Source organism: Sminthopsis crassicaudata, chromosome 4 (genome assembly GCF_048593235.1).
Source record: "Sminthopsis crassicaudata isolate SCR6 chromosome 4, ASM4859323v1, whole genome shotgun sequence".
Lineage (NCBI taxonomy): Eukaryota > Metazoa > Chordata > Mammalia > Dasyuromorphia > Dasyuridae > Sminthopsis > Sminthopsis crassicaudata.
Window position 1 is genome coordinate 374,225,587 of NC_133620.1, and position 26,290 is coordinate 374,251,876.

The following is a 26,290-nucleotide window of genomic DNA, read 5'->3' on the forward strand; positions in this document are numbered from 1 at the left end:
GTCCCTTCCCTGCTGCATAAGAACATACCCAAATGTCTTATATATTAAAAATAAACCATAAAAAATCCCTTTAAATAGATCCTAAAAGACTTATTTTCCAATATGTCTGCTTTTCTTCTTGGTTAAACTTCTGGAAAAAAGCCATCTATATTCAGAACCTCCACTTCTCTCATTCTCTTCTAAATTCTATGTTATCTGACTTCTTACCTCATCCTTCAACTGAAATTGCTGTTGCCAATTAATAAATAGACAAGCATTATTTACCTACTATATGCTAAGTACTATGCTGAGTGCTGGTGACAGAAAGGAAGGCAAAGTTATGGTCCCTGGCCAAAAGAGCTCATCTTCTAATAAAAGAGACAATTTGGAAATGATAGACTACAGCAAGGGATTGCCTAATGAGCCCAATTGATAAAAGTATGCTGAGTGCTACTGATGCATTTCCCCATAAGAAAGAGACTAATGACACTACTTTTGGAAGTGTCAAAATGGTAAGAATTGGGAATATGTGGAGAGATTTTGGAGCATTTGTAAATCTACAATTGGATAGGGTCAACCAACTGTGAAGTCTTTTTATTGGCTGTGGTTGATCTCCTTTCTACTCAGTTAGTTTTTCTTTTTGTTTGAGCCCTTCATTCATTCATCATCATGGAAAGATGATATTGTAAGGGGAGAAGCCTCTAGTTTTTTCCCTTATAAAGTCAAAATGTGGCCCTGTGAAAATAGATCTGAATTTTTTGCTTGTGTTGGTATCTATTCTTTCCTTTTAGGGATTAGAGGTGACTACCCTATGAGTTTCAAAACATAAGGCTAGTGCACCATTTGGGAGTTTGGAATTTCAATCAATGATAGTCTTGTAGCAGACAATAAGGGACAAGCTTCAGGATCTTTGAGACACAGAGAGAATTATATGCATTTGCATGTCTTGGTGAACTTGGTGGGACAAATGCTGTTTAGAAATTGTTTTGAGTCTGAGTCCAGTCTTCTCAGAGACTAGGCTTGGGGAGTGTGTGTCCCAAAGGTAAATGGAGGAAATATTTATACTTTTTTTCTTTCTATATCTTCAAAATAAATATTCTTTTGTAACAGTTAATTGATGTTAAATGATTAAAAGAAATAGAAGTATTAATCACAAATGGTTAACAGCATTAGGAGAAAAAAAAAGTTGTAGGATTCTAGGCTATAGTAGCTCAAGGGTTCATAACTTTAGCCTTTGAGGAATACACTAAGGTGTTTATGTAGTTAACTTGGCTTTGAGATTGTGATCAAAGAGGGTATTCTAGATATGAACATATAAGATCTATTGTAGAAATGAAAGGTAAAGTCTAAAAGTAAGGGGGAAAGAGAGAGAGAGAGAGAGAGAGAGAGAGAGAGAGAGAGAGAGAGAGAGAGAGAGAGAGAGAGAGAGAGAGAGAAAGAAGAAGGTGGCATTTGATCTGAGGCTTAAAAGAAGTCAGAGGAGCAAGGAGGTAGAGGTGAAGAAGAAGAACATTCAAGGCATGGGAGAGCACCTGAAATTGGACAAAGTCAGGAGGGAGCATTGTGTGCAAAGAACAAAAAGTCTAAAGACACTGAATCCTGGAGTACTCAGAGAGGAGTAAGGCCTAAGAAGGCTAGAAAGGAGGTCAAGTTATAAAGGTCTTTAAATTCCAGACAGAGAAACTAATGTATAATGGTGGTAATACAAAACCATTGCAGCTTACTGTGTAGTGGAATAATATAGGCAGACTTGCACTTTAGGAAAACTACCTCAAAAGGGGTCATGAAAAGTTGGATGTGACTGTGATTGAACAACAATAACAGCAACAACAAAAAAGTTAGTACCTGTTATAAGTTTTGAGAGATTACATCCAGATAGGTCAATCAATCAACTTTTATTATGTGACTACTATGTGCAGAGCACTGTGGTGGGTTTTTGGTAATATACAAAGATAAGATAATATAGGTTGCTGCCGTCATAGAATCAATTAATAGCTTAATTATGGAAGAATGCTAAGATGACTTCATAGAGTATATCTGCCACTTTCTGAGAAACATGCTGATATAGTCAGTCCTTATAAATCTAACTCTGTCCAGAGACACAGAGAAAAGCAAGATGACTACTAGGAGAACCTAGAAGAATAAAATTAGTACATGAATAGAACTGTCCAATTGTTGTCTAGAAACAAAATATAATTTGGTGAGTTGGGCACAGGGTCCTGTGACACAAAGACAGAAAGGAAATCACATGTAAAATAGAAAGTTCAATGGAGAAAAAAGTCGGTTTTGACTTTATTCTTCTCCCTAGCTTTCTCTTATGGGCAGAGACACCTCCTTCATAGACTCTGAGGTCCCAGCAGCCTAGGGGATAATTCATCAATTATTCTAACAGTTTTCATTCTGTACATCTGCCACATTTGAGGAAGGAGATTTCTTAGCCTTTCTTGTTAGTCCTGTCATGGGTAGAGGGAAGAACAGTGAGACCTCTATCATGCAATAAGCATGGAACTTATGACTGGAGGATTTTGGTTGGTTGGCGTGTTGATTTCTTTTCCATCAGTGACTGAGAAACTGGAAGGATAGGGTAAGGGCTTTGTTGTTTTTTGTCAGATAATGACATATCTTTTACTATTTGATGTGACTGGGGTTCATTAAATTTGAGCTTTTTAGTTTGTCCCTTTGTGGTTTGTTTCTTGTTCACAGTGAACCTAATGCCCAATATCCACAAGAGGATCCCAAGGAGAATAAACACCTTCCACAGGAGAATCCACTTCAAGGGGCAGGAATACACATTCACAGATTCTATTGGAAAAGAAACAGAAAATTGGTCTCATGAAATATGATAGTTCAACTTGATTGGAATAGTGGGTAGGAATTAATTTGGGCAACTTTCTCTCAAGAGGTTGTGCAGATTCCCAGAATGTCACCCCATTCAGTAGAGCTTTTTAGTTGGAGATAGGATCAAAGTATAGAGGTCATTTGAAGGGAAGGGCTAGAGCTATGATAAAACTATGCTACCTTCTCTATACTACTTTTAATGGTGAAATGTGAGGTCTGTGGATGGGCCTAATTCAAAGTAGGTCAGAAAAATTTCCATTGATATAAAAGTTATTCCCTATTGCTCTCCAAGCCCCATCCCTCACTCTCCACTCCCAGGTAAGTAGAGAGATCAAATTGCCTTCAAAAACTTTGCTAGGGGAAGAATCTAGGATATGGGTCAAGAGAATATCTCCCTTAGTTCCAGTGAACTATTGATGATTCCAATGAGCAATTGTGTTAAATCTCTACCTCCATAGTTTTTATGTAGTAAGGATTACCCATCTTTCCCATTTAACCTAAAACTCTGCCTTCCACTACTTCCCTCCTACTTCTGGAATCCATCACACCTACCCTGTGGGGTTTTGTTTGAAGCAAAGATGTCCCTCAGAGCACATATGTACTTCAGATCTATGGTGATATTCTTCTGCTCCATAGGATTGCTGGCCAAGCATGTGATCGAGGAGTTAGATTGACCCATAGGTAAGGACAGACTCAGCGTTCTGGAGTTGGGAGATACTTCTGACAATTCTGATTGATTCAGCTGACTCAGGAGGTTCCAACTCTTCCAGGTCACTGTTACAGCTTTCCCCGGCCCTGAGACTTGACAATCCAGGGTGATGTTGCACCAGAGTGGTGTGAGACATTGTGACTGGATATGGATCTGAGGGACAGGGAGGGGTTCTGGGGTCAAAGGAGAAGAAGAGAAATTAGGGCAGAGGAATGAAATACCAGAAGTCTTCACTTCTCCCTGCTGCTTCATCTTTCACAGGATGTCTTGCTTCACAAAAGAAACTCCTTTATAGGAATTCCTTTATAGCACTCATAGAGAAGAGAGCCAGTTAAGGAAATTTGGCCTGAGGGAAAAGAAGCACCAATTGGAATTTTCAATAAAAATTATAGTTAATGATGTGAAAAATACAAATAATTGAGGGAAATTAGTTGAATATGTGGGAGACTTAGTTATTAAACTGGCTTCTATGCTTCTGAAGGATCATGTGTGTAAAATTTTTGCTTACTCTCAATTTTGGTGCTCTGAAGCAAATCCTTGGATAACCTATCCTAGAAGTAGTATCCCATTTTTCCAGAGGAAAAGGTAAGGGCCAGGCAAGAGAAGAGGTTCATTCTATTGGCCACAGAGATCTAGAAATTCTCTCTTAGATCCTGCTTTCTCTCTTTTGTTATTAAGGACTGGGTTAAACCATGTAATTAGGAACTGAGTTTATATTTTTTGGTCATTGTTTTGGGGTTTAAACATTAGAACTGGGGTAAATGGACATGGGTCAGGGAAGGATATTTATAGATGAGTTAACTTGGAAATAGGAAGGATTCTGTGATTTGGAGGAAGTTGGGAGATGTTTCAGATTGAATCCTTCTTACCCCTTTTGAACTCCCTTCCACAGACTGGTTTGGACAATGGACTTTAGAAGAAAAGAAGTACAGGGAATAGCTTGTTTCTATGAATGAAGAGGATAACTGAGTCTGTTGGCTATAGTAAGCTCTCTTTTGAGAAGGGAAAGGGGGAGGTAGGGAAGAAGCAGAAGCAGAGGCAGCAGAAACAGATGAAAGCAGACGAAAAAAGAGAATAGGAGAATAAAAAGAGGAAGGGAGGATAAGAAAAATTAATTGTAGCAGCATCAGCAGGATTGCAAAGTTGGGAAATATTTGAGGCTAGATTTGAACTTAGGTCTTTCTGACTTCAAAGTTTAGGATTCTATCCATTGTACCACCTAGCTACCTCAAACTAGACAAAACAACAACCACAAAGCAAAGCAAAACTCACCATGCTTTTTTTTTTACTACCTGTGTGATCCTGGTCAAATTACTTAATTCTACTAGCCCTCAGTTGCCTCTTTTGCAAAATGGGGGAGTGGTTGGTTTAGATAGCCTTTAAGAAACTGTACTCAATAGAGCTGTCTGAACACAGTCCAGGCTACTGTGGGGTAAGTCAGGACATGCTCATGAGTTCTGTGATTTGGAATGACTCCTTGCCTGGGATGCTATAGAAGAAATCCTTGAGTTTCAAGGCTGAATTAGCTGCTCATGAGGTCCCTTCCAACTCAGGGGTGCTATGATTCTATGCTTCTTAGCTATTGAAGTCATATTTACCATAGACAGAAAGGAAAAAAGACCGAACATTGAATATTCCAGAAATGTATATGATCCGAGCTTCATATAATCCACTGTCCTTGAGAGTCACATTCCTAATAATGAGGGAGGCACCCTCCATGGCATCCAGCCTCTTTTTGTATCTGTCCAAGGGGTTGTACCAAAGAAAAGAATGACTTCCAGGTCCAAGGGAGAGTAGCTGAAGCATCTCAGATTTAAATCTCCATTCAATCTCTTGGATTTCTGCCTCTAGGGAGATATTCAGAGGGAACAGGATATCTCCCCCAACAAACACATCCACTTTATGGTAAGAGGAGCTCCTGGCTTCATTCTTCTGATTGCCTGTGTTGAAAGACAAAAGAATTACATAGAAGGAATTAATTTATTCAACAGACACTTAATAAAACTTTTATTATGTGTAAAGCAGCTGTTTGGCACTGGGGAACCTACAAAAATAAACAAAACATGGCTCCTGGCTTCATGGAGCTAGAAATAATAACTAGCACTTATATAGAGCTTGAAGGTATATATATCTCATTTTATCCTCACAACAACCCTGGGAGGTAGGTATAAGTTTTAGCCCCATTTTTCAGCTGAATCACAGAGAGGGGAAGTGACAGCTAGTAAGCCTCCGAAACAGGACTTTAACTCAACTAAGATTTCTTGACTTCAGTACTCTGTGTACTGCATCAGATGTTTGGAGGGTATAACACATAGACAAGTACACCATTTATATTGCAGTATTGATGAGGTTAGTGGCAGTCAGAGAGTTGTTAAAATCTCCTTTAAGTCAGTGCAGGTTCTTCATGAAGGAGTTCAGGAACTCGAAATAGTAATTTGCAAAAATGAAAGTTTATTGTTGCATAAGAAGTCAGCTTTGCTAAGAGACTGACTTCTTTAGTGGCAAAATCCTATTAGGGAAATGTAGGCTGGCACTGAGAAGAGAATGCCTTCTCAGCGGGCAGGGTCCCAGCAAGCTGCTTTGGACCTTCTGTGAAGAGTGAGTTCAGAAATTGCCCTTTAAAAGGGATCTTGAGGCTTCAGATTTCAGGTTGAAAGGAAAGCCAAAGTTCCCAGGCCTAGATGCTTATCGGTATCCCGTCCAGATGTCCAATTAGAATTCAAAGGATCTGGCATCCCCAAAAGATAACTTATCTGGGAAGATATGCTTTCCCAAGAGGCCCTGAGATTCAAAAGGAAACACAGTTTCAGAGTGATAATTTTAAAGGGAACATAGTTTTACTCCCCCTTCAGTATCATAAGATCACAGAATTAGAGCTGGAAGTGATGTAAACTGAAATCTTGGGGGGAAGGGTAATCTTGGGTTAGAATTCCTCAACCCCACTGGAAGGGGCCCAACCCTCTTGTTTTTGGGGAACTCCCAGATAGTAATTTCATACATTCAAATGGATCTTGGCCAAGGGCATAATCACCACTCTCTATTGGACTGAAAATTAGTCCCTCAAATTGCTCCCTAGCTGGGAGCAACAAAAATCCAATATAATCAAAGACTGTGTGCCCAACCTTTTCAAAATTCTTAACAGGATTTTGCCTGCTAACAAAGTTGTTTTCTTAGTGTAATAACATCCTCCCCCCCCTTTTTTTTTTTTGCCACAAACCTTGCCTCATTCATTGCTTGTGACTGGCCAGCGGATCTCTCAACCCTCATTTCTCACACCTCAAGAGAAGCAGATTTAGTGAATGCTTGCTCTAAACACTTTATTTTTTTAGGTCAGGAAATAAAACTGTAGAGAACAACTGGCTTACCTCAAGTCACAGAATAGTTAATAGATTTGAGAATTGAACTCAAGTTCTAGAATAATGCCAGAGAAACTGAGCAAGATAGAGATTAGAGAGTATTCAATATAGAATTTATTAAATGGAAAGATTTACTGGGACCAATGGATCCATGGTTGGTCCCAGGACTGAAAGAGACTATCCTCTCAAAGAGGATCCAGCCCTGAATGTTGGATACAACATTCTTTTATAGGGTAACAAGAACAATGACATAATGGGGGAGGTACCTGGATGGGGATGACCTAATGGGGGGGAGGAACCCAGGATGAGGATGACATAATGGAGGCAGGCAGAAGAGAGGTACTGGAAAGGTTCCTGATATTCTAATGATGTCTAAAATGGATAAAGACCTTTGTCCCATCAAACATTAAGAGGGAATGACTATAGCCTAAGGTCTAAAATATAAGACCTTTATCCTAACATTAAGAGGGAATGGTTATAACCGAGGCAGAGTAACTGAATAAGACAATTAGGGAAACTGGGTCAGGACTTTAAAAGAACTGTGGCACAACACTAGAACCCTCCTTTCTTTACATACCAGATGCCTCTCAAAGCTTAAGATGTCAGTAGTTGAATGACCTTATTGACATAGCCATTCCTGTATAGGTACTCTGTTGAAGGAGACCACACAGCCTTCCTTTCTCATCCTGGGAGATTCTTGTCCATTAGTTCTACTGTTTTTCAGTCTTATATTCCTCTTAATGATCCTATTTGGTGTTTTCTTGGCAAAAATACTGAAATGGTTTGTTTTTTCCTTCTCCAGTCTATTTTATAGATAAAGAAACTGAGGCAAACTCAGTCAGGGTCATACAGTATACATCTGAGGTCAGATTTGAACTCAGGAAGACTCATTTCCTTGACTTGCTCCATCCACTGAACCACTTGGGTTCCTGGTTCTTTACTATGTCCTCCCACAAATTCTCCAGAGAAGACTCACACAAAATACCCCAAATCATTTTATAGACCCTCTGTGGATGCCTGTGCAGGCTTAGAATTAATTTTGACACATACCTGGACTACCTTTCCCCCCAGCATTCAATTCCTTTTATTCTACTTTTTTTTTTTTTTGGTACATAAGTCATAACTATTGATATATGGGATGTCCTAAAAGTATAATTTTAAGCACTAATAACTAAAACCTATGCCACAATTCAGAACACCATTGGATTTCTCAGTTCATAGGGCTTTTCAGCAATAAACAAGGGGAAATTGAGGCAGTTTGCTGAAGCATTGACTTCCAAAAAAATGTTTTAAAAAAGTTAGCTATACATGTCCGAATGGCTATTTGAACAATTCATTTAATCCCTCTACACTGATAAAATCATAGCTCTTATCGAATTTGAAAAATATAGGTGGAAATCTAGGTAGTAGATGAGTTGTGTTCTCTTAGCTAATAAATACAACTAGAAAGCAGATTAAGGGCAACTAGGTAGAACAGTGGATAGAATATGGGGCTTGAATTCAGGAAGATTCAGCTTGAATTCAAAGCCAGCCTCAGATTAGCTGTGTGGCCCTTACCACTGTTTGCCTCAATTTCCTCATCTATAAAATGAACTTGATGGGGGTGAACTCTGAATCTGTAAAACAATCACTTGAAACTGTGTCCCCTATGATCTGTAAAAAAAGAGAGATTCAGGGTCTCCCAGACTCTGAGGGGGCATATTTTCCAGGTGGGCCTTTTCTAAGATAAGCAGCATCATTCAATTGGAAATCTCGGGCAAATAACCCCCTTCTCCCCTTTCCCCCCACTGATCTTTTGGATATCTGGATCCCCATTCAGGAAACTTCAAATTTTGGAAAGTGCCTTCAAAGTGATTCCATTCAGTTGGGAAATCTTGGTCAGTTCAGCCTTCCCCCAGCCCCCAAGATTTGCTCATAAAATAGGTTTCTGTCAACACATTCTTTGCAAATCTCCTCATTAAGAGATTTGTCTGCTAAGAGAGAGCTTCTTAGTGAAAAATAAAACTTTTTTTTTTTTTTTTGTCACTGAGATTTCAGGTTTGTAAATTCTTTCATGTTGGACCTGACCTGAGACCAGAGGGGATTCTCACATATATATTCTCACAGAAACTGAGGTAAATAAGGGATAAGTGACTTGGGGTCACATAGCTAATAAGTGTCTGAACCTGGTTTTGAACTCAGATCTATCTGATTCTAGGGAAGTATTTTGGCCACTTTACCAACTATCTACTCCCTCAGCTGTTTCTCAGAAGCTGGCAGTTTGAGGGTTGCAATGGACTTTCTGAATGTAGCTCTCACTTCCAAATTATCTTTTTCATCTCTGTGGTGACCCAAGGGTCCAGGAAGTCTCTACCAAGAAGGCAGAGTTTGTGGCTAAGAAATGGAGAATGTCAAGCCTACCACTGGAAGTGAGACTACCCTATCATCTCAAATTTCAATTTTAGTTTTTAAAACAATTCATAACTTCTGTTTTTTTATCATCATAATTTCCCCCACTATCCTTTCCTCTTCTTGTCCCAGAGAACTATATCTTAACAATCAGTACTTTTAAAAGCAAAAAAAAAAAAAAAAAAGGAAAAGAAGAAAAAAATCAGTATAACATCAATAGATTGAAAAATTCTGATAATATGTGAAATGTACTTGTCATTTTACAAATGAGGAACTGAGGTAAACAGAGTTAAATGATTTTCTCCAGGGTCATGCAGTTACTGTCTGAAGCCAGATTTGAACTCAGAAAGATGGGCCTTCTTGATTTTAGGCCTGGTATTCTATTTAATATGTCACTTAGTTTCCCCTTAACAGCAACAATAACAATAACTATCTCCACTCCTGCTTCCACTATCATAATTTGTTTTTAGCCTGTCTTCAATCTATGGTTATCTGCTTTGCTCCTTCCACCTCTTTAGTAGGGTGTATTTCAAAAAGAGCTGCTATAAATATTTTTGTTTGCATGCGGACTTATCATATCCCCATGGAATATGATCCCAGTAATGGAATCTCTGGGTCAAATACTTATGGGTATTTTAGTCATTTTGTTTGCATAATTCTAAATTTCTTTCCAAGATGTTTGTATTAATTTACAATTTCACCAATTATGTACTAATGTGTCAATCTTTTCAGACCCTTCTAACTTTGACTAGTCCCATTTTTAGTCATTTTCCTCAATTTGCTGGTTGTGATGTAAAACCTCAAGGCTATGACATGTAGTTAGATGGCACAGTGGATATCTCCTTGGACTAGAAGTCAGGATGTCTTGAATTAAAATCTTGTCTGATCTTTGGAAAAGTCACTTAACATCTGTCTTAAGTTTTCTCATATGTAAAATGGAAACAATAACAACTCCTACCTATCAGGGTTGTTGTAAAGATAAAATGAGATAAAATTCGTAAACTGTTTTCCAAACCTTAATAAGAAAAAGGAACAAATATTTATTAAATGGTTATTATGCTGATACATAATACATATTTGAATAATTCATTTAATCCCTCTACACTGATGTATGCACTTTGGCATACATCTCAGCTCATGTCTTCCTGACTCCAAATCTACTACTTTTTCCACTCTACTCTTTAACTGCCTTAAAATACTATCTTAAAGCTAACTGTGATTATTATTAGTGACTTAGAGCATTCTTTCTTATGGTTGCTAATACTTTGCAATTTTTCTTTTGAGAACAGTTTATTCATATCCTCTGACCACTAATTTTTTTGGAAATGGATTTTGGAGATTATATATATATATATATATATATATATATATACACACACACACACACATACACACATATGCGTATAATGTTTTTCGGACACACACACACACGTAGGCATTTAGTTGGTAAAGTGGCCAAAATACTTCCCTAGAATCAGATAGATCTGAGTTCAAAACCAGGTTCAGACACTTATTAGCTATGTGACCCCAAGTCACTTACCCCTTATTTACCTCAGTTTCTCATCTGTGAAATAGGGACACATTGGAGAAATAAATGCCAAACAATTCTGATATCTTTGCTAAGAAAACACGATGTATGGGGTCATGTAGAGATGAAAAGTCGACAATGACTGAACAGCAATGACAAAATAAATGAATTAATATATATATATATACACACACACACGTGTGTGTGTATACATATAACACACACAAACTGTTAAATGTGATCTCTTGTTTATATATCTTGCTTACTAAAACCTTATCAGAAAAATTTGATAAAAAGCTGTTTCCTTTCTTATGCTGATAGATTTACAAATTTTTCTAAAGAAAAGTTGTTCCCAGACAATTCTCAGATGAAGAAATTAAAACTATTTCTAGCCATATGAAAAGATACTCCAAGTCATTATTAATCAGAGAAATGCAAGTTAAGACAACTCTGAGATACCACTACACACCTGTCAGATTGGCTAGAATGACAGGGAAAGATAATGCAGAATGTTGGAGGGGATGTGGGAAAACAGGGACACTGATACATTGTTGGTGGAAGCGTGAATACATCCAGCCATTCTGGAGAGCAATTTGGAACTCTGCTCAAAGAGTTATCAAACTACATATCCTTTGATCCAGCAGCATTACCACTGGGCTTATATCCCAAAGAGATCTTAAATAAGGGAAAGGGACCTGTATGTGCAAGAATGTTTGTAGCAGCCCTCTTTGTAATGGCCAGAAACTGGAAACTGAGTGGATGCCTATCAATTGGAAAATGGCTGAATAAATTGTGGTATATGAATATTATGGAATATTATTGTTCTGTAAGAAATGACCAACAGGATGATTTCAGAGAGGCCTGGAGAGACTGATGCTGAGTGAAATGAGCAGGACCAGGAGATCACTATATACTCCAACAACAATACTATATGATGATCAATTCTGATGGACGTGACCCTCTCCAACAATGAGATGAGCCTAATCAGTTCCAACAGAGCAGTAAAGAACTGAACCAGCTACATCCAGCGAAAGAACTCTGGAAATTGACTATGAATCACTACATAGAATTCCCAATCCCTATATTTTTGTCTGCCTACATTTTTTACTTCCTTCACAGGCTAATTGCACACCGTTTCAAAGTCTGATTCTTTTTGTACAACAAAATAACTGAACATGTATATGTATATTGTATTTAGCTTATACTCTCACATATTTAACATGTATTGGTTAACCCGCCATTTGGGGGAAGGGGTGGGGGGAAGGAGGGGAAAAGTTGAAACAAAAGGCTTTGCAATTGTCAATGCTGGAAAATTACCTATGCATAAAATTTTTGTAAAAATAAAATAAAATAAAATATATTAAAAAAAAAAGAAAAGTTGTTTCCCAGCTCTTTGAAATGCCTCTGTGATTCACTCTTTCGATTACATTTTCTACTAGTTTCTGGTGTTTTTCTTTTAACTTCTAATTAATTACCTCTTCCCTGAATTGTTTCATGTCCTTTCAGTTAGTCATTCCACCTCCACATTCAGCCCTCTTCAAATCATTGTGAAGATTGTGAAATAGAACATCTGACTCCAGGGCCCAAAGATGGCTCTCCCACTTACTATTTCTGTAACAATGGATGAATTCCTCAACCTCTATGAGTTTCATTTTCCTTGTCTATAACAAGTGGAAGTTATACTAAATATTCTATGAGGTCCAAGTCCCTTTTAGAATTTGAGGATCTTTTAGGGTCTAGATTTGTGGTTCTATAATCTCAGGTAAATACCATCCTCAGACTAATATTCCTAAAATACTGCTTGCTGCTGGGACTCAGAGCTAGTGCCAAGGATGGGACACCTCTCCCACCTTAGACCTACAGCCCATGAACATCTGGGGGAACCCTGATAGTCTTAGTGCCAAATGGGCTGCCTACAGCTCCCTTCTTCATCCTTGAACACCTTCCTGACCTCAGTCTTATTGCTAATATTGCTCCCCTGACTTTTAAAAAAATCTCTAACCTCTCTCTATCCTTGCCTGAGGGGCTGTGGAATTATTCATTCATCCTCACTTCTCTGTACTTTTAGTCTTTCCCATAGAGTCTAGTAAATAGTATAGGAGGTAGTTTATGTAGTGATGCAGTAGAAAGTAAAAGTATTATAACTGATAGAGATTTGACTTAGAATATATATTATATGAATAATATCCATTTTCCAATAGTTAAGTGGTCAAAGAATGTGTGACTAGTTTTCAAAAGAAGAAATGCAAGTTATCAATAATAATGTATTAGAATACTCTAAAATTTCCAAAAAAAAAATAAAATTAATACAACTCTTATGTTTCACAGACATCCATCAGGAAGTATTTCTAAATTTCCATTTTACAGATAAGGAAACAGTGATTTAGACAGATTAAGAAGTTTGCTTTGGGTTATATAATTATTAAGTCAGAGAAGGAATTTTTTCAGTGTTGCTTCATTGCTAAATATAAAATTAGCCTTCTTTCCTTTTTCCTTCCCCACCATATCTTTTTTTTTCATTTTTAAATTCTGAATGTAAGACACAAAACAAGTATTTCTATAACATAAACATAGAATAGAAAAAAGATGATTGCATATGAAAATGCAAATCCATTACTATTCCATATACAATAAAATTCTACATAACAGACTTATTCCATATAATAAAATTATCCTATTCTATATAATTCCATATGACAAAATTATCACATGTTTTTTCTCCTTTTCCTTTTCTCACCCTAAAGACTACCTTTAGATACAAATATGTATAACATATGTATACATATATATTCCATATATATTTCTATTTATCATTCTATACATCATTTCTTTCTATGGATGCAGATAGTTTCTTCCTTCATGGATTTTTTGTATTTAATTTTTGTATTTGTAATAGTTTAAATGACTTAGTCACTCAAGATTGTTTGTAAAAGAATATTGTATACAATTGTATTGTATACAATGTTTACTTGGTTCTATTCATTTTGCTCTTCATTATTTTGTGCAAATTTATCCTGAAAGATTATGACCATCATTTCTCATAGCACAGTAATGTTTCATCACAACCACAAACCATAATGTTCCATTTTTGTCACTACAAATAAAGCTGCTATAAATATTTTAGAAGACACATATTTTTAAATTTTTATAGCATTTTATTTTTTCCAATTGCATGTAAAGAAAATTTTCAACATTCACTTTTATAAGATTTTGATTTCCATTTCCCCCTCTTCTTCCCTGCCTTCCTCTTTCCCCAAGATGACAAGCAATCTGATACAAGTTATACATGTACAATTGTATTAAACATTTTTCTACATTAGTCATGTTGTGAAATAAGAATTAGAATAAAAGGGGGAAAAGTATGAGAAAGAAAAAACCCAGCAAAAAGTCAAAATAGGATATTTCAATCTGCATTCAGACTCCATAGTTCTTTCTTCTTTGTGGATAATATTTTCCATCATGGATCTTTTGGAATTGTCTTTCATTATTGCATTGCTGAGTTGATTATCACATAATCACGTAATATTGTTATCACTGTGTACCATATTCTCCTGTTGCTACTTCCTTCACTCAGCATCAGTCTATGTAAAATTTTCCAGGTTTTTCTGAAGTCTGTCTGCTCCTCATTTCTTACAGAAGAATATTCCATTACATTCATATTCTACACTTGTTCAACCATTCCTCCATTGATAGACATGCCCTCAATTTCCAATCCTTTGTCACTACAAAAACAAATACTATAAATATTTTTGTATATGTAGGTTCCTTTTTTCTAATGTCTTTGAAAACAGATCTAGTAATAGTATTGCTAGATTAAAGAATATGCAAAATTTTATAGCCCTTTGGACAAATTGCTCTCCAGAATAGTTGGATCATTTCACAATTCTGCAAACAATGTATTAGTGTGCTAATTTTTCCACATTTCCTTTAATATTTAGCATTTTATATTTCTATTATTCATAGTATCCACTCTGATAGGAGAGAGATGATATCTCAGAATTGTTTTAATTTGTATTTTTTTAATCAATAGTGATTTTGAGTATTTTATGTCACTTTAGATAGCTTTAGCTTCTTCATCTGAAAACTGCATGTCTTATGACCAATTTCTTAATTGTAAAATGACTTGCATTCTTTTAACTTTGACTCAGTTCTCTATATATTTTTTTTTAAAAATGTAATCTTTATCAGAAACAATGGCTGTAAAAATTGTTTCCCAGCTTTCTGCTTCCTTTCTAATCTTGATTGCATTGCCTTTGTTTGTTCAAGGCCTTTTTAATTTAATGTAGTCAAAACTATCCATTTTGCATTTCATAATGTCCTCTATCTCTTGTTTGGTCATAAATTCTTCCCTTCTTCACAGATTTGACAAATAGATTCTTTTTTGCTTTCTCAATTTGTGATATTACCCTTTATGTCTAAATCATGTGCCCATCCTGATCTTATCTTGGTGTAGTGTGAGATGCTGGTTCATCTCTAGTTTCTGCCATGCTGTTTTCTAGTTTTCCCAGAAATTTTTGTTAAAGAGTGAATTCTTATTTCAGCAGATGGAGTCTTTGGATTTATCAAACTATAGTCATTTACTACAATGTCTTGTGAACCTAACTATTCTACTGATCCACAATTCTATTTCTTAGCCAGTACTAAATAGTTTTTATGATTACCAGTTTATTTTTAGATCTACTACAGCTAGTCCCCTTCCTTTGCATTTTCCCTTTAATTCCCTTGATATTCTTGATCTTTTGTTCTTCCAGATGAATTTTGTTATTATTTTTCTAACTCTATAAAATAAATTTTTGTTAGTATGGCATCAAATGAGGAAATTGATTCTATAATTCTAATTTTATTTTTAATGGAGATTTTTTTCTTTAGTCGATTTTTGTGCTTCCTTTTCCATGACATTGACATTTGCCCCCCACAATTCTTGATATTCACTATGACCATTGCAGCTTTCTATATGCAGGGCTTTTGTTTTTTGGGTTTTTTTCCCTCATTTTAAAAATCAATTTTTCAGAACTCTGCTCTTAGATCACAGGAAGCATTATTTTAAAATTCTGATGCTGGGGGCAGGGACCTAGTCACTTATTTGCAGTGCTGGAACTGTAGGTGTTTGCAGCTTGCCCACTGCAGGGCAGGAGTGGGGGGTTTCCAGAATGCTAGTTGTACCTTTTGTGCTGGGCTGCTAGGGTTGGCAATTTATATATATATAATTTTTTTAAAAATTCTTTATTTATTTATTTATTTTTCCTGAGGCTGGGGTTAAGTGACTTGCCCAGGGTTACACAGCTAGGAAGTGTTAAGTGTCTGAGACCATATTTGAACTCTGGTCCTCCTGAATTCAAGGCTGGTGCTCTATCCACTGCGCCACCTAGCTGCCTCCAATAAAATATTTTTTGATAATTTAATTGGGATTGCATTAAATATATAAATTAGTTTAAGTAAAATCAAAATTTTTATCATATTGGACTTTCTTGCCCATAAACAATTAACATTAGCCTAATTATTTAAGTCATGTGGTTTGTATAAAATGTTTTAAATAACTTTGTTCATCTACTTTCTGAGTTTGTTTTGGCAGGTACATGCCCAGATATTTTATTCTGTTTAGAATTATTTTAAATTAAGTATTTCTTATTATGTCATCTTTCAGAGTTTTGTTGGTGATATATAGGAATACTGTGATTTGTTTGGATTTATTTTATATCCTGCTACTTTGATAAAATTATTAATTGTGTTAATTAACATTTTAGTTGAGTCTCTAGGATTTTTCAAGTATATCATCTGCATAGTTTTATCTCTTTTCCAATTCTGTTTCTATTTCTTTTCTTCTCTTATTACTTTTATTTTTCTTCTCTTATTACTATTTCTAGGATTTCTAATACAATATTAAATAATATTGGTAACAGTGGGCTTTCTTATTTCACACCTAGTTTTATCCAGCTTATCCCCATTACAAATAAAACTTGCTAATGGTTTTGGATAAATGCTTTTTTTTTTTTTATCAATTTAAAGGAAAAAATCCACTTGTAACTATACTTTCAAGTATTTATTTTAAATAGAAATAGATGGTGAACTTTATAAAAATGTTTTCTCAACTCGTAAGAACTTTGTCATTATTGGGGCAGATAAGAGTATGTATAGACAGAAGGAACTGGTGTGAGTTGAATATGAAGGGATGATATCTAAGGAAATAAAATTAAAGGTAAGAGGAACATACAGGGAGAAAGGGAAAGGGAGAGGTGGAATAGAGTAAATAAATTATCTAATATAAAAAAGGCAAGAAAAAAAACAACTTTATAATGAAGGGGAAGAAGAAGAAGAGGGAGAATAAGTAATCTTTACTTTCAACAGAATTGACTCAGGGAGGGAATAACATGCAAACTAAATTGGGTATAGAAATTTGTCTTTTTCTACAGGACAGTAGTAGGGAAACTGGATAAAAGAAGTGGTGGAGGTAAGTAGGGGAGCTATAGAAGAGGAGCAATTTGGGAAAGGGAATAGTCAGAAGCAAAACATTTTTGAGGAGGGATAAGGTAATTGGAAAGAAAGAATAGAATAAATGGGGAATGAGAAGTAGGATGAAGGGAAATTTAGCTAGCAGTAGTAATTTTGAAAAAAAAATTGAAACAAGTTTCTTTGATAAAAGTCTCATTTCTCAAACATAAAGATAACTGAGTCACCGATAAAAATAAATATTCCCAAATTAATAAATGATTAAAAGATTGGAACAGTTTTCAAATGAAGTAATCAAAGCTATCTATAGACATTTGAAAAAAAAGTTTTAACTCACTATTAATTGGAGGATTGTAAATTAAAACAATTCTGAGATATTTCTTCATCTCTATTAGATTGGCTAATATGTCAGAAAAGGAAAGTGATAAATGGTGGGAAAAATGATACATTGATCTACAATTGGTGGAGTTGTGAATTGATTCAACCATTCTGTAGAGCAATTTGGAAATATGCCCAAAGGATTATAAAACTATGCATACCCTTAAAAAAAAACTAAAAGAAAAGGGACGCATACATACAAAAATATTTATAGTAGCTCTTTTTTTGGGGGAAAGAATTGGAAAATTGAGGGGATACCCAATAATTTGAGAATGGCTTGACAAGTTACAAAATGTAATTGTGATGAAACACTATTGTGCTATAAGAAATGATGACAGAATACTCTTGAAAAACTTTGGAAAGATTTGCATGGGATGATACAAAGTGAATGTATTGTGTACAAAGTAACAATAATATTGTAGGAAGATCAGCTGTGAATGACTTGGCTATTCTCAGCAATACAATGATCTAAGACAATTCTTAAGAACTTCTGTCCATCTTAAGAGAAAGAACTGATGGTTTTTTGAATACAGATTGAAGCATAATTTCTTTTACTTTATTTTTCTTGAAGTTTTGTTTTTATTTTTGGTCTATGTTTTCTTTCACTACCTGACTACTATGGAAATATTTTATATGATTACACATGGATAACCTGTATGAATTGCTTGCCTTCTAAATGAAGGGAATGAGAAGGGAAGAAAGGGGAGAATTTGGAGCTCAGAGTTTTAAAAAAGAATGTTAAAAATTGTTTTTACATGTAGCTGGGGGGAAATAAAATTCTAAATAAAAATAAAAAGCCTTTTATTCATCTATTGATAGAATCATATGGTTTTTGTTATTTTTATTGTTTACATAATCAATTATGTTAATAATTTCTCTGTGTTCTCAGTTTAAATCCTATTTGATCAGAGCATGATCTTTGTAATATATTTTTGGAATCTTCTAGCTAGTATTTTATTTAGCATTTTTGCAACCATATGCATTAATAAAATTGTTCTATAATTTTTCTCTATTTTTATACTTCCTAGTTTAGATATCAATATCATTTTTGCTTCATAAAAGGAGTTTGGTAGGATCTCTTCTTTGTCTATCATTTCAAATAGTTTACTTAATACTGGAATTAATTGGTCTTAAAATGTTTGATAGAATTTATTTGTTAACCTATCTAGTCTTGTTGCTTTTTTCTTAGGAAACTCATCTATAGCTTGTTCAATTTATTTTTCTAAAGTATATCTATGTAGATATTTTATTTCCTCTTTTGCTAATTTAGGCAATTCATATTTTTGTAAATACTCTTCCATTTTCCATTAAATTATTAAATTTATTGCAACTTTTTACAATTATTTTGATTTTATTTTCATTAGTAGTATCCATCCTTTTCATTTTTAATACTAATAATTTATTTTCTTTTCTCTTTTTAAAAATCATGTTAACAAATGGCTTATTTATTTTATGAGTTTTTTAAATATAAAACCAACTCCTAGTTTAAAATATTAACTCACTTTTTTACAACCAATTTTATCATTCTCACCTTTTAATTTTTAGGATTTCCAATTTAATTTAGGATTTTTAGTTTGTTCTTTTTATAGTTTTTTAAAATTGCATATCCAATTCATTAGTCTGCTTTTTATTTTACTGACGTAAGCATTTAGAGATGTAAACTTTGCTCTGATTATTGTTATTGAGGTATCCCATTGATTTTTATATATTGTTTCATTATTGTCATTCTCTTTTATGAAATTATTTTTATGATTTGTTCTTTAACACACTCATTCTCTAAGATTAGGTTGGGTAGTTTCCAATTAGTTTTTATTTTATGTTTCCATTGTTCCTTATTAAATACAATTTTCATTTCATTGTGATCTGAAAAGGATGCATGTAGAATTTATACTTTTCTGCTTTTAACTACAAATTTAATATTTGAAATGTACCATGAACGTTTTTTTCTGTTTTCAATGATTTTATTACATCTAGTACAGAGTTGAGCCCAGAAAAGGCCAATTTGCTGTGATGACTATCATAAGTGGCTTATCTATGCCTAGTTTAAGCAGTGAGGCAACTAAGACTCAACTAAGTTTAGGGCATTGGGCTTGGAGTCAGGAAGACCTGAATTTAGATCCTGCCTTAGATATTAACAGTGCAACTCTAGGTAAGACACTTAATCTCTGTTTGTCTTAATCCACTGGAGAAGAAAATGGCACTCCAGTATCTTTACCAAGAAAACTCCAAGGACAGTGTTGAGGAGTTAATGAGTCCATGAGATTATGAAGAGTTGTACACAACGAAGCCACCATCACCACAGTTCTAGCATGGCTCTGCACACAGTTGATACTGTATAATATACATTTTTTCCTTCTCATTATATCCTAGGAAAAATGGAAAAACTAGACATTTGAGGATGATAGTCCTAAAAGCTGGCCCTGGGTGCTGGGGCCTATCGGTGTTGTGTGTTCTCCTACCCAACCTGTCTCACCCTGCTTACTGTTAGCCCCACAGCCCACCAGTATATTCTGAAGAGGTAAACTGCTGGGAAAGGTAAGAAAAATTGTAGGTCTTAGAATTCAAAGCTCCCTTAAATGCCCTTTTTGTTTCCTGTGTCCAAGCATATGTTGGAGAATTAAGAGAATGCTTCAGGAAAGAGGAGTAGAAGGGGAGAGAGGAAAAAAGAGGAGGAGAGAAAGAAAAAGGAAGAAGAGGGAAGGGAGAAGAAGGAAGAGAGAGGGAAAGGAAAAAGAAGGAAGAGAGAAGGGGGATGAGAGAAGAGGAAAAGGACAAAGGGAAAGGAAGAAGGGGAAAGGAAGAATGAAAGGATAAGTGGGAAGAGATGAAGGGAAAGAAAAAGAGGGAAGGGAGAAGAGATAAAGAGAAGGCAAAAAAAAAAACAAAGGGAAAAGGGTGAAAAGATAAAGGGAAGGAAGGAGAGGTAAGGGTTTCTATCCCTAGAAAAGGTAAGGGATGCTGTTCTGTGTAGCTAGAGAAGCAGATGGGTGACTGAAGTTGGTACAGTGTGATGAAAAGAGCATAAAATTTGAGTCAGAGACCTGAGCTGAGTTCCAATGTTTCCAGTTACCACCTATATGATCTTGGGTAAGTTATTTATTCTTTTGTGAACTTGCTTTCCTCATTGAGGAGTCTGGAGTAGATGAAACTTTAAAGGCTTTCTTACTCTAGATCTTGTAATACTTTAGGGTTATCTTCTCTTGTTTTATACATATTCAGCCTTTTCTTACTTTTGTTGTTATTATTCAGTCATTTTTCAGTCTTGTCCAACTCTTCATGACCCTATTTGGGATTTTCTTAGCAAAGATACTAGAATGATTTGGCATTTCCTTCTTCAGATCATTTTACAGATGAAGAAACTGAGGTAAATAGAGTTAAGTGACTTGTTCAGAGTCACCAGAGTCTTTGGGACTCCAGGTCTGGTGCTTTATCTTTTGAGTCACATACAAAGATACTCTCAAGTCTAAAAAAAGGATTCTTTTAATCTTTCCATCATGTCTGTCTTCAACTAATTCTCCACCCCTCCTCTTCTGGAACACCTTATAGTCCAGCTTTTCTTTCTGCCACTCAAAACACCTTGCCTCTTCAAATTCCAGTTCAAAATTATTGCCAGATTCAATTCTTGCTTTTTAAATTATCTTTCTCCTTGACCAGCTGTATCTTTTCTAAATGAGAACAGCACACAAGAAGATGAGACACTGGGCTCTAAGGACCTGGCTACAGAAGAATACCAAATTTGGGATTCACTCACCTATTTGGGATTGAAGAAAAAAGAGAAATTGGAGAATTCTCATCCTGATCATTGGGTACTTCTTCCCACTCAGTATAATCTGGATTGTAGAACCTCCAGGCTGATTAGGCACACAGGCTAAGAACGGAAATAGATGATCAAGACAGGAAATGTAAGAGTTTTGTTGGTCAATTCAGAGTTGAAGGAAATGCTACCTGTCCCAAACCTACAGAAAATATGAGATGTGTTTCTATGACCACTTCCTCCAACTTCATAGAATCTTATAATTAGAACTCATGCTTGAACAAAAATCTCTGAAGTATCCAACAGGAGACTACTTAGATATGATTCAAACACATTTAGAGAAAGGAAACTCACCACCTCCCAAAGCATTTTGTTTTATGTTTGGACATTTTGGGAACATTTTTGTTTATAACTGAGCCCTTTCAAACCTCTATGACTAGAGAGAAATCTTTTATCTTCCTCACCAGGGGAGGCCATCACATGTCAAAGTACAAAGTACTTTAACTTTCTATAAAATATTTGTAGTATTGGTTTGTTTTAAGGAAATTGCATTATAAACAACTCGACATATTGGTATATTATAAGGGACTGACTTGTTTTTGTTGAAATTTTTTTGTGTAAAATAAAAATAGGCTGTAATTATAAACAATTACATTTTCTCTTTCCTCCCTGATCTTTTCTCATCCCTATGTGTCCACCACAGGGAATCAATTAGGTAGTATTGATGAGTTTGAGGTTCAGTACCAAAAGATGAGACTGAGGTCAGCAATTGCTACTAAATGTTGAGGTTTGGCACCAAATGTTCAGTAGCAATTCACAATTCACAATGGCCCATCTCTTTGGCAACAGGTAGGTTTATTTATGAGAAGATGTTATAGACAAAATGAAGAGGTAAAATAGGTACTAGGAGTGATAAATTTGAAATATATTTTGGAGAGCATATAGTTAGCAAGGAAAAAGGTTTTAACAATTAACAATGGAAAAGAAAAGTTCCTTTCCTTATAATTAAATAGGAGAAAGGAAATACTCCATGAGGTGGAGTACACAATTGACTGGCAGGCTAAATTCATAGAGCAGTTTGGCACCTAAAAGAATTAATTAGCTATAAGAAGGAGAAAGACCCTATGAGGCAAATGGGAAGAAAGATAGCACAAGGCAGAATCCCATGGTGGGCTAATCCAAAAAGGGGATTCAGCAAAGATGGCACAGGCCATGCACAGATTTAAAGAGCAAATTTAACTTCAGGAGTTTGGCATAACTTGGCTTTCTGAGTGAATACAGTAGGGTGGGGTTACCCAAGACCTGAGTGGAACTATAAGTTTGAAATGATCCCTATCAGTGCCTCTTCCTGCTTTCCTCAGGGGGTAATCTTCTTTATTATATTTGCTAGCCCTATCCAAAAGCATTTAACATTTTTCCAATTGGTTGGATATGACTTAATTTGTGTAGAAAGTGTTGTAGTTTTGCTCATATAGTTTCTGACTTTTCCTTGGCAGATAGATAACTAAATATTTTATACTATTAGTAGTTACTTTAAATGGAATTTCTCTTTGTAGCTCTAACTGTTGGATTTTGTTAGTGATATATAAGAATGCCGATGATTTATGTGCGTTTATTTTGTATCCTGCAACTTTGCTAAAGGTGTGGATTATTTCTAATAGCTTTTTAATAGAATCTCTAGGGTTCTCTTTTAATGTGGAAGCTGCTAGATCCTGGGTTATCCTTATTGTGGCTCCTCCATATCTGAATTGCTTTTTTCTAGCAGCTTCCAATATTTTTTCCTTTGTCTGATGGTTCTTGAACTTGGCCACTATATTTCTTGGCGTTTTGATTTTAGGGTCCCTTTCAGTAGGTGATAGATGAATTTTTTCAATGTCTATTTTACCCTCTCTTTCCAAAACGTCTGGGCAGTTCTCTTTGATAATTTCCTCAAAAATAGTGTCCAAGCTCTTTTTTTCCTCACATTTTTCAGGGAGTCCGATTATTCTCAAATTGTCTCTCCTGGATCTGTTTTCCAGGTCTGTTGTCTTTCTAATAAGGTACTTGACATTCTTTTCAATTGTTTCATTTCTCTGGTTTTGCTTGACTACCTCTTGGTTTCTCCTTGAGTCATTCATTTCTACTTGTTCAAGTCTAATTTTCAATGATGTATTTTCTTCACTCACTTTTTTTAAATATCTTTTTGTAATTTTCCAATTGTGTTTTTAAGCGAATTTTTTTCTTCTATGGAATTTTTTTCCATTTTATCCATTTTATTTTTTAGAGAGCTGATTTCTTTATCCAGCTCACTAATCCTGTTTTCCTTGGAGTTGTTTACCTTTTCCAATTCACTAATTTTGTTTCTCAATGATTTGATCTCTTTATCCACTCTGGATAAGCTCTCTTTCCAAGCTTCCCTTTCCTTTTCCAATTTCTCTTCTAACTCTCTTGTGAGAGCCTTTTTTGATTTCCTCTATGAGATTCTTTTGTATTGAAGAGCATATCATATCCCCCTTAGGGGATTCCTTTGGGGACAGTCTATTTTTAGTCTCCTCAGTTTTTGAAGTCTGCTCTCTCTCCATACAGAAGCTGCCAATGGTTAGAGCCCTTTTGAATTTTTTGTTCATTTTGTCAGAGTGGGAATCGAAGAAAACAAATTGACAAGAGAAACAATTGGTCTGTTTTGGGGGGGATGGGGCTGGATGGTGTTAATGGGCTTCCTCTACAGACTGGGGGTAGGGCAGCAGACAGCCACTAACAGGACAGCGATGGCTGCAATGCATCTGCGCTCTGAGGCGTCACTCCAGGTGGGGGTTGGGGGTAGCTGGGTTCAGAGAGACGCTAGCTTTCCAGGGTTTTAATCTTCACCTCCGGTGTTTACACCCTCTCTGTTGCTCCTGGCTTGCTGCCAAGACGGAATATCCACACTGGGGTAAAAGTCTTTTTGCAGAAACGGCAGAGATATCTCTCCCCACTCTGGTCTTAGCTGTTTAAGCTGCCTATCTCACTCTGGCTGCCTGCCCTCAGTCTGCGCCCAGTCTGTTCCACCCTCCCCTGAGCAAACACATACCTTCTCTAGCGAATTTCAAGGATGTTGTTTCTTGGTGATTATTTGTGGGTTTCTTTTCTGGTCCAGCATTAACTCTGAGGCTTGTCATGAAGTAAGTCCTGAGAGAAAACACGGAGCTCAAGCAGCTGTCTGCCTCCACGCTGCCATCTTGGCCAGAAGTCTAGGGTTCTCTAAGTATGCCATCATATCATCAGTAAAGAGTGATAATTTGGTTTTCTCATTACCTACTCTAATTCCTTTAATCTCTTTCTCAACTCTTATTGCCAAAGCTAGAATTTCGAATACAATATTGAATAGTAATGGTGATAATTGGCAACCTTGTTTCACTCCTGATCTTATTGGGAATGGTTGCAGTTTATCCCCATTACATATGATGCTTACTGATGGTTTTAAATAGATGCTACTGATTATTTGAAGGAAAAATCTATTTATTCCTATACTCTCAAGTGTTTTAATAGGAATGGATGCTGGATTTTCTCAAATGCTTTTTCTGCATCTATTGAGATGATCATATGGTTTTTGTTAATTTGGTTATTAATATGGCCAATTATACTGATAGTTTTCCTAATATTGAATCAACCCTGCATTCCTGGTATAAATCCTATTTGATCATGGTGTATTATTCTAGGGATGATTTTCTGTAGTCTTTTTGCTAATATCTTATTTAAGATTTTAGCATCAATATTTATTAGAGAGATTGGTCTATTCTTTTCTTTCTCTGTTTTCAACCTACCTGGTTTAGGTATCAGTGTCATATCTGTGTCACAAAAGGAATTTGGTAGGACTCCTTCAATCCCTATTTTTTCAAATAGTTTATATAGCATTGGGGCTAATTGTTCTTTAAATGTTTGGTAGAATTCATATGTAAATCCATCTGGTCCTGGGGATTTTTTTCTTTGGGAGTTGATTAACAGCTTGTTCTATTTCTTTTTCTGAAATGGGACTATTTAAGCAATTTACTTCCTTCTTTGTTAATCTGGGAAGCCTATATTTTTGGAGGTAGTCATCCATTTCACTTAGGTTATCAAATTTATAGGCATAAAATTGGGCAAAGTAACTCCTTATTATTTCTCAAATTTCCTCTTCATTGGTGGAAAGCTCTCCTCAGGGAGTAATCTTAACAGTACTTCAGGCTTTCTTTGCCAACCTCATTGAGTTATCCAAGACTTTATCAGTATGTTTCCCCCCCATTATGGAGCAATTGTTTCCAGATGGATAAAGGATATCCTAAATTCTAAAGGTTCAGAATCATACCCTAGATGTTATAAACTCAAACCTAAGGCATCTGGGACTTTTCCAGACAGATCAGATCACAACTTTTACTCTCTCTGGTTTAATCATATGATGTAAGTTAGAATAGGTATAACCTTTAACTAAAATGGAGGAAAAAGTAGAAAAAAGGCAAAGCTAAACAGTTTGGGTCACAAAATGATAAGACATTTAGATGTTTTCCTGGATTTATTTGCATTTTGTCAATCATGGTTATTTCTACATTTCTCTTTTGCTACAGATTTTAAAGTCTGTTACACTATACCTTATACCTAATATCTTTCTCAACCAGAAAAAAGCAATTTGAGCTTCAGTCACTAATTATTTAATTTTTGATTTTGTGAATTGCTAGATCAACTTGATGGCCTTTTAAAGTGGTGGTTTTGGCATATTGAAAAGCATCTCCCTAAGGAAGATTTGGACCTATTGGTAAGTTTTTGAGAGGAAAAAAATCCTAGTTTAAATATCAGGGATTTAATGCTGTCTGCAGGTGAATTGGTTGAAATGGAACCATCCTTTGTGCTTTTGAAAGAGAAATGTCAATAATTGGAGGAAGAAGGGACTGTTTTCAAGATAAATTAGTTAGCTAGGGTTC

General features: G+C 35.5%; 1 protein-coding gene across 1 annotated transcript; it reads right to left on the reverse strand.

Moving 5' to 3' along the window:
- Positions 1-1,770: 1,770 nt before the first annotated feature.
- LOC141539434 (SLAM family member 9-like) lies at positions 1,771-21,508 on the reverse strand. The gene is made up of 4 exons (XM_074262221.1): positions 21,375-21,508; positions 5,125-5,466; positions 3,370-3,699; positions 1,771-2,781 (listed from the first exon to the last, which is right to left on the reverse strand). Exons 1-4 carry the CDS (start codon positions 21,424-21,426, stop codon positions 2,489-2,491), a joined length of 1,017 nt encoding a protein of 338 aa, XP_074118322.1. The 5' UTR covers positions 21,427-21,508; the 3' UTR covers positions 1,771-2,488.
- Positions 21,509-26,290: the final 4,782 nt, after the last annotated feature.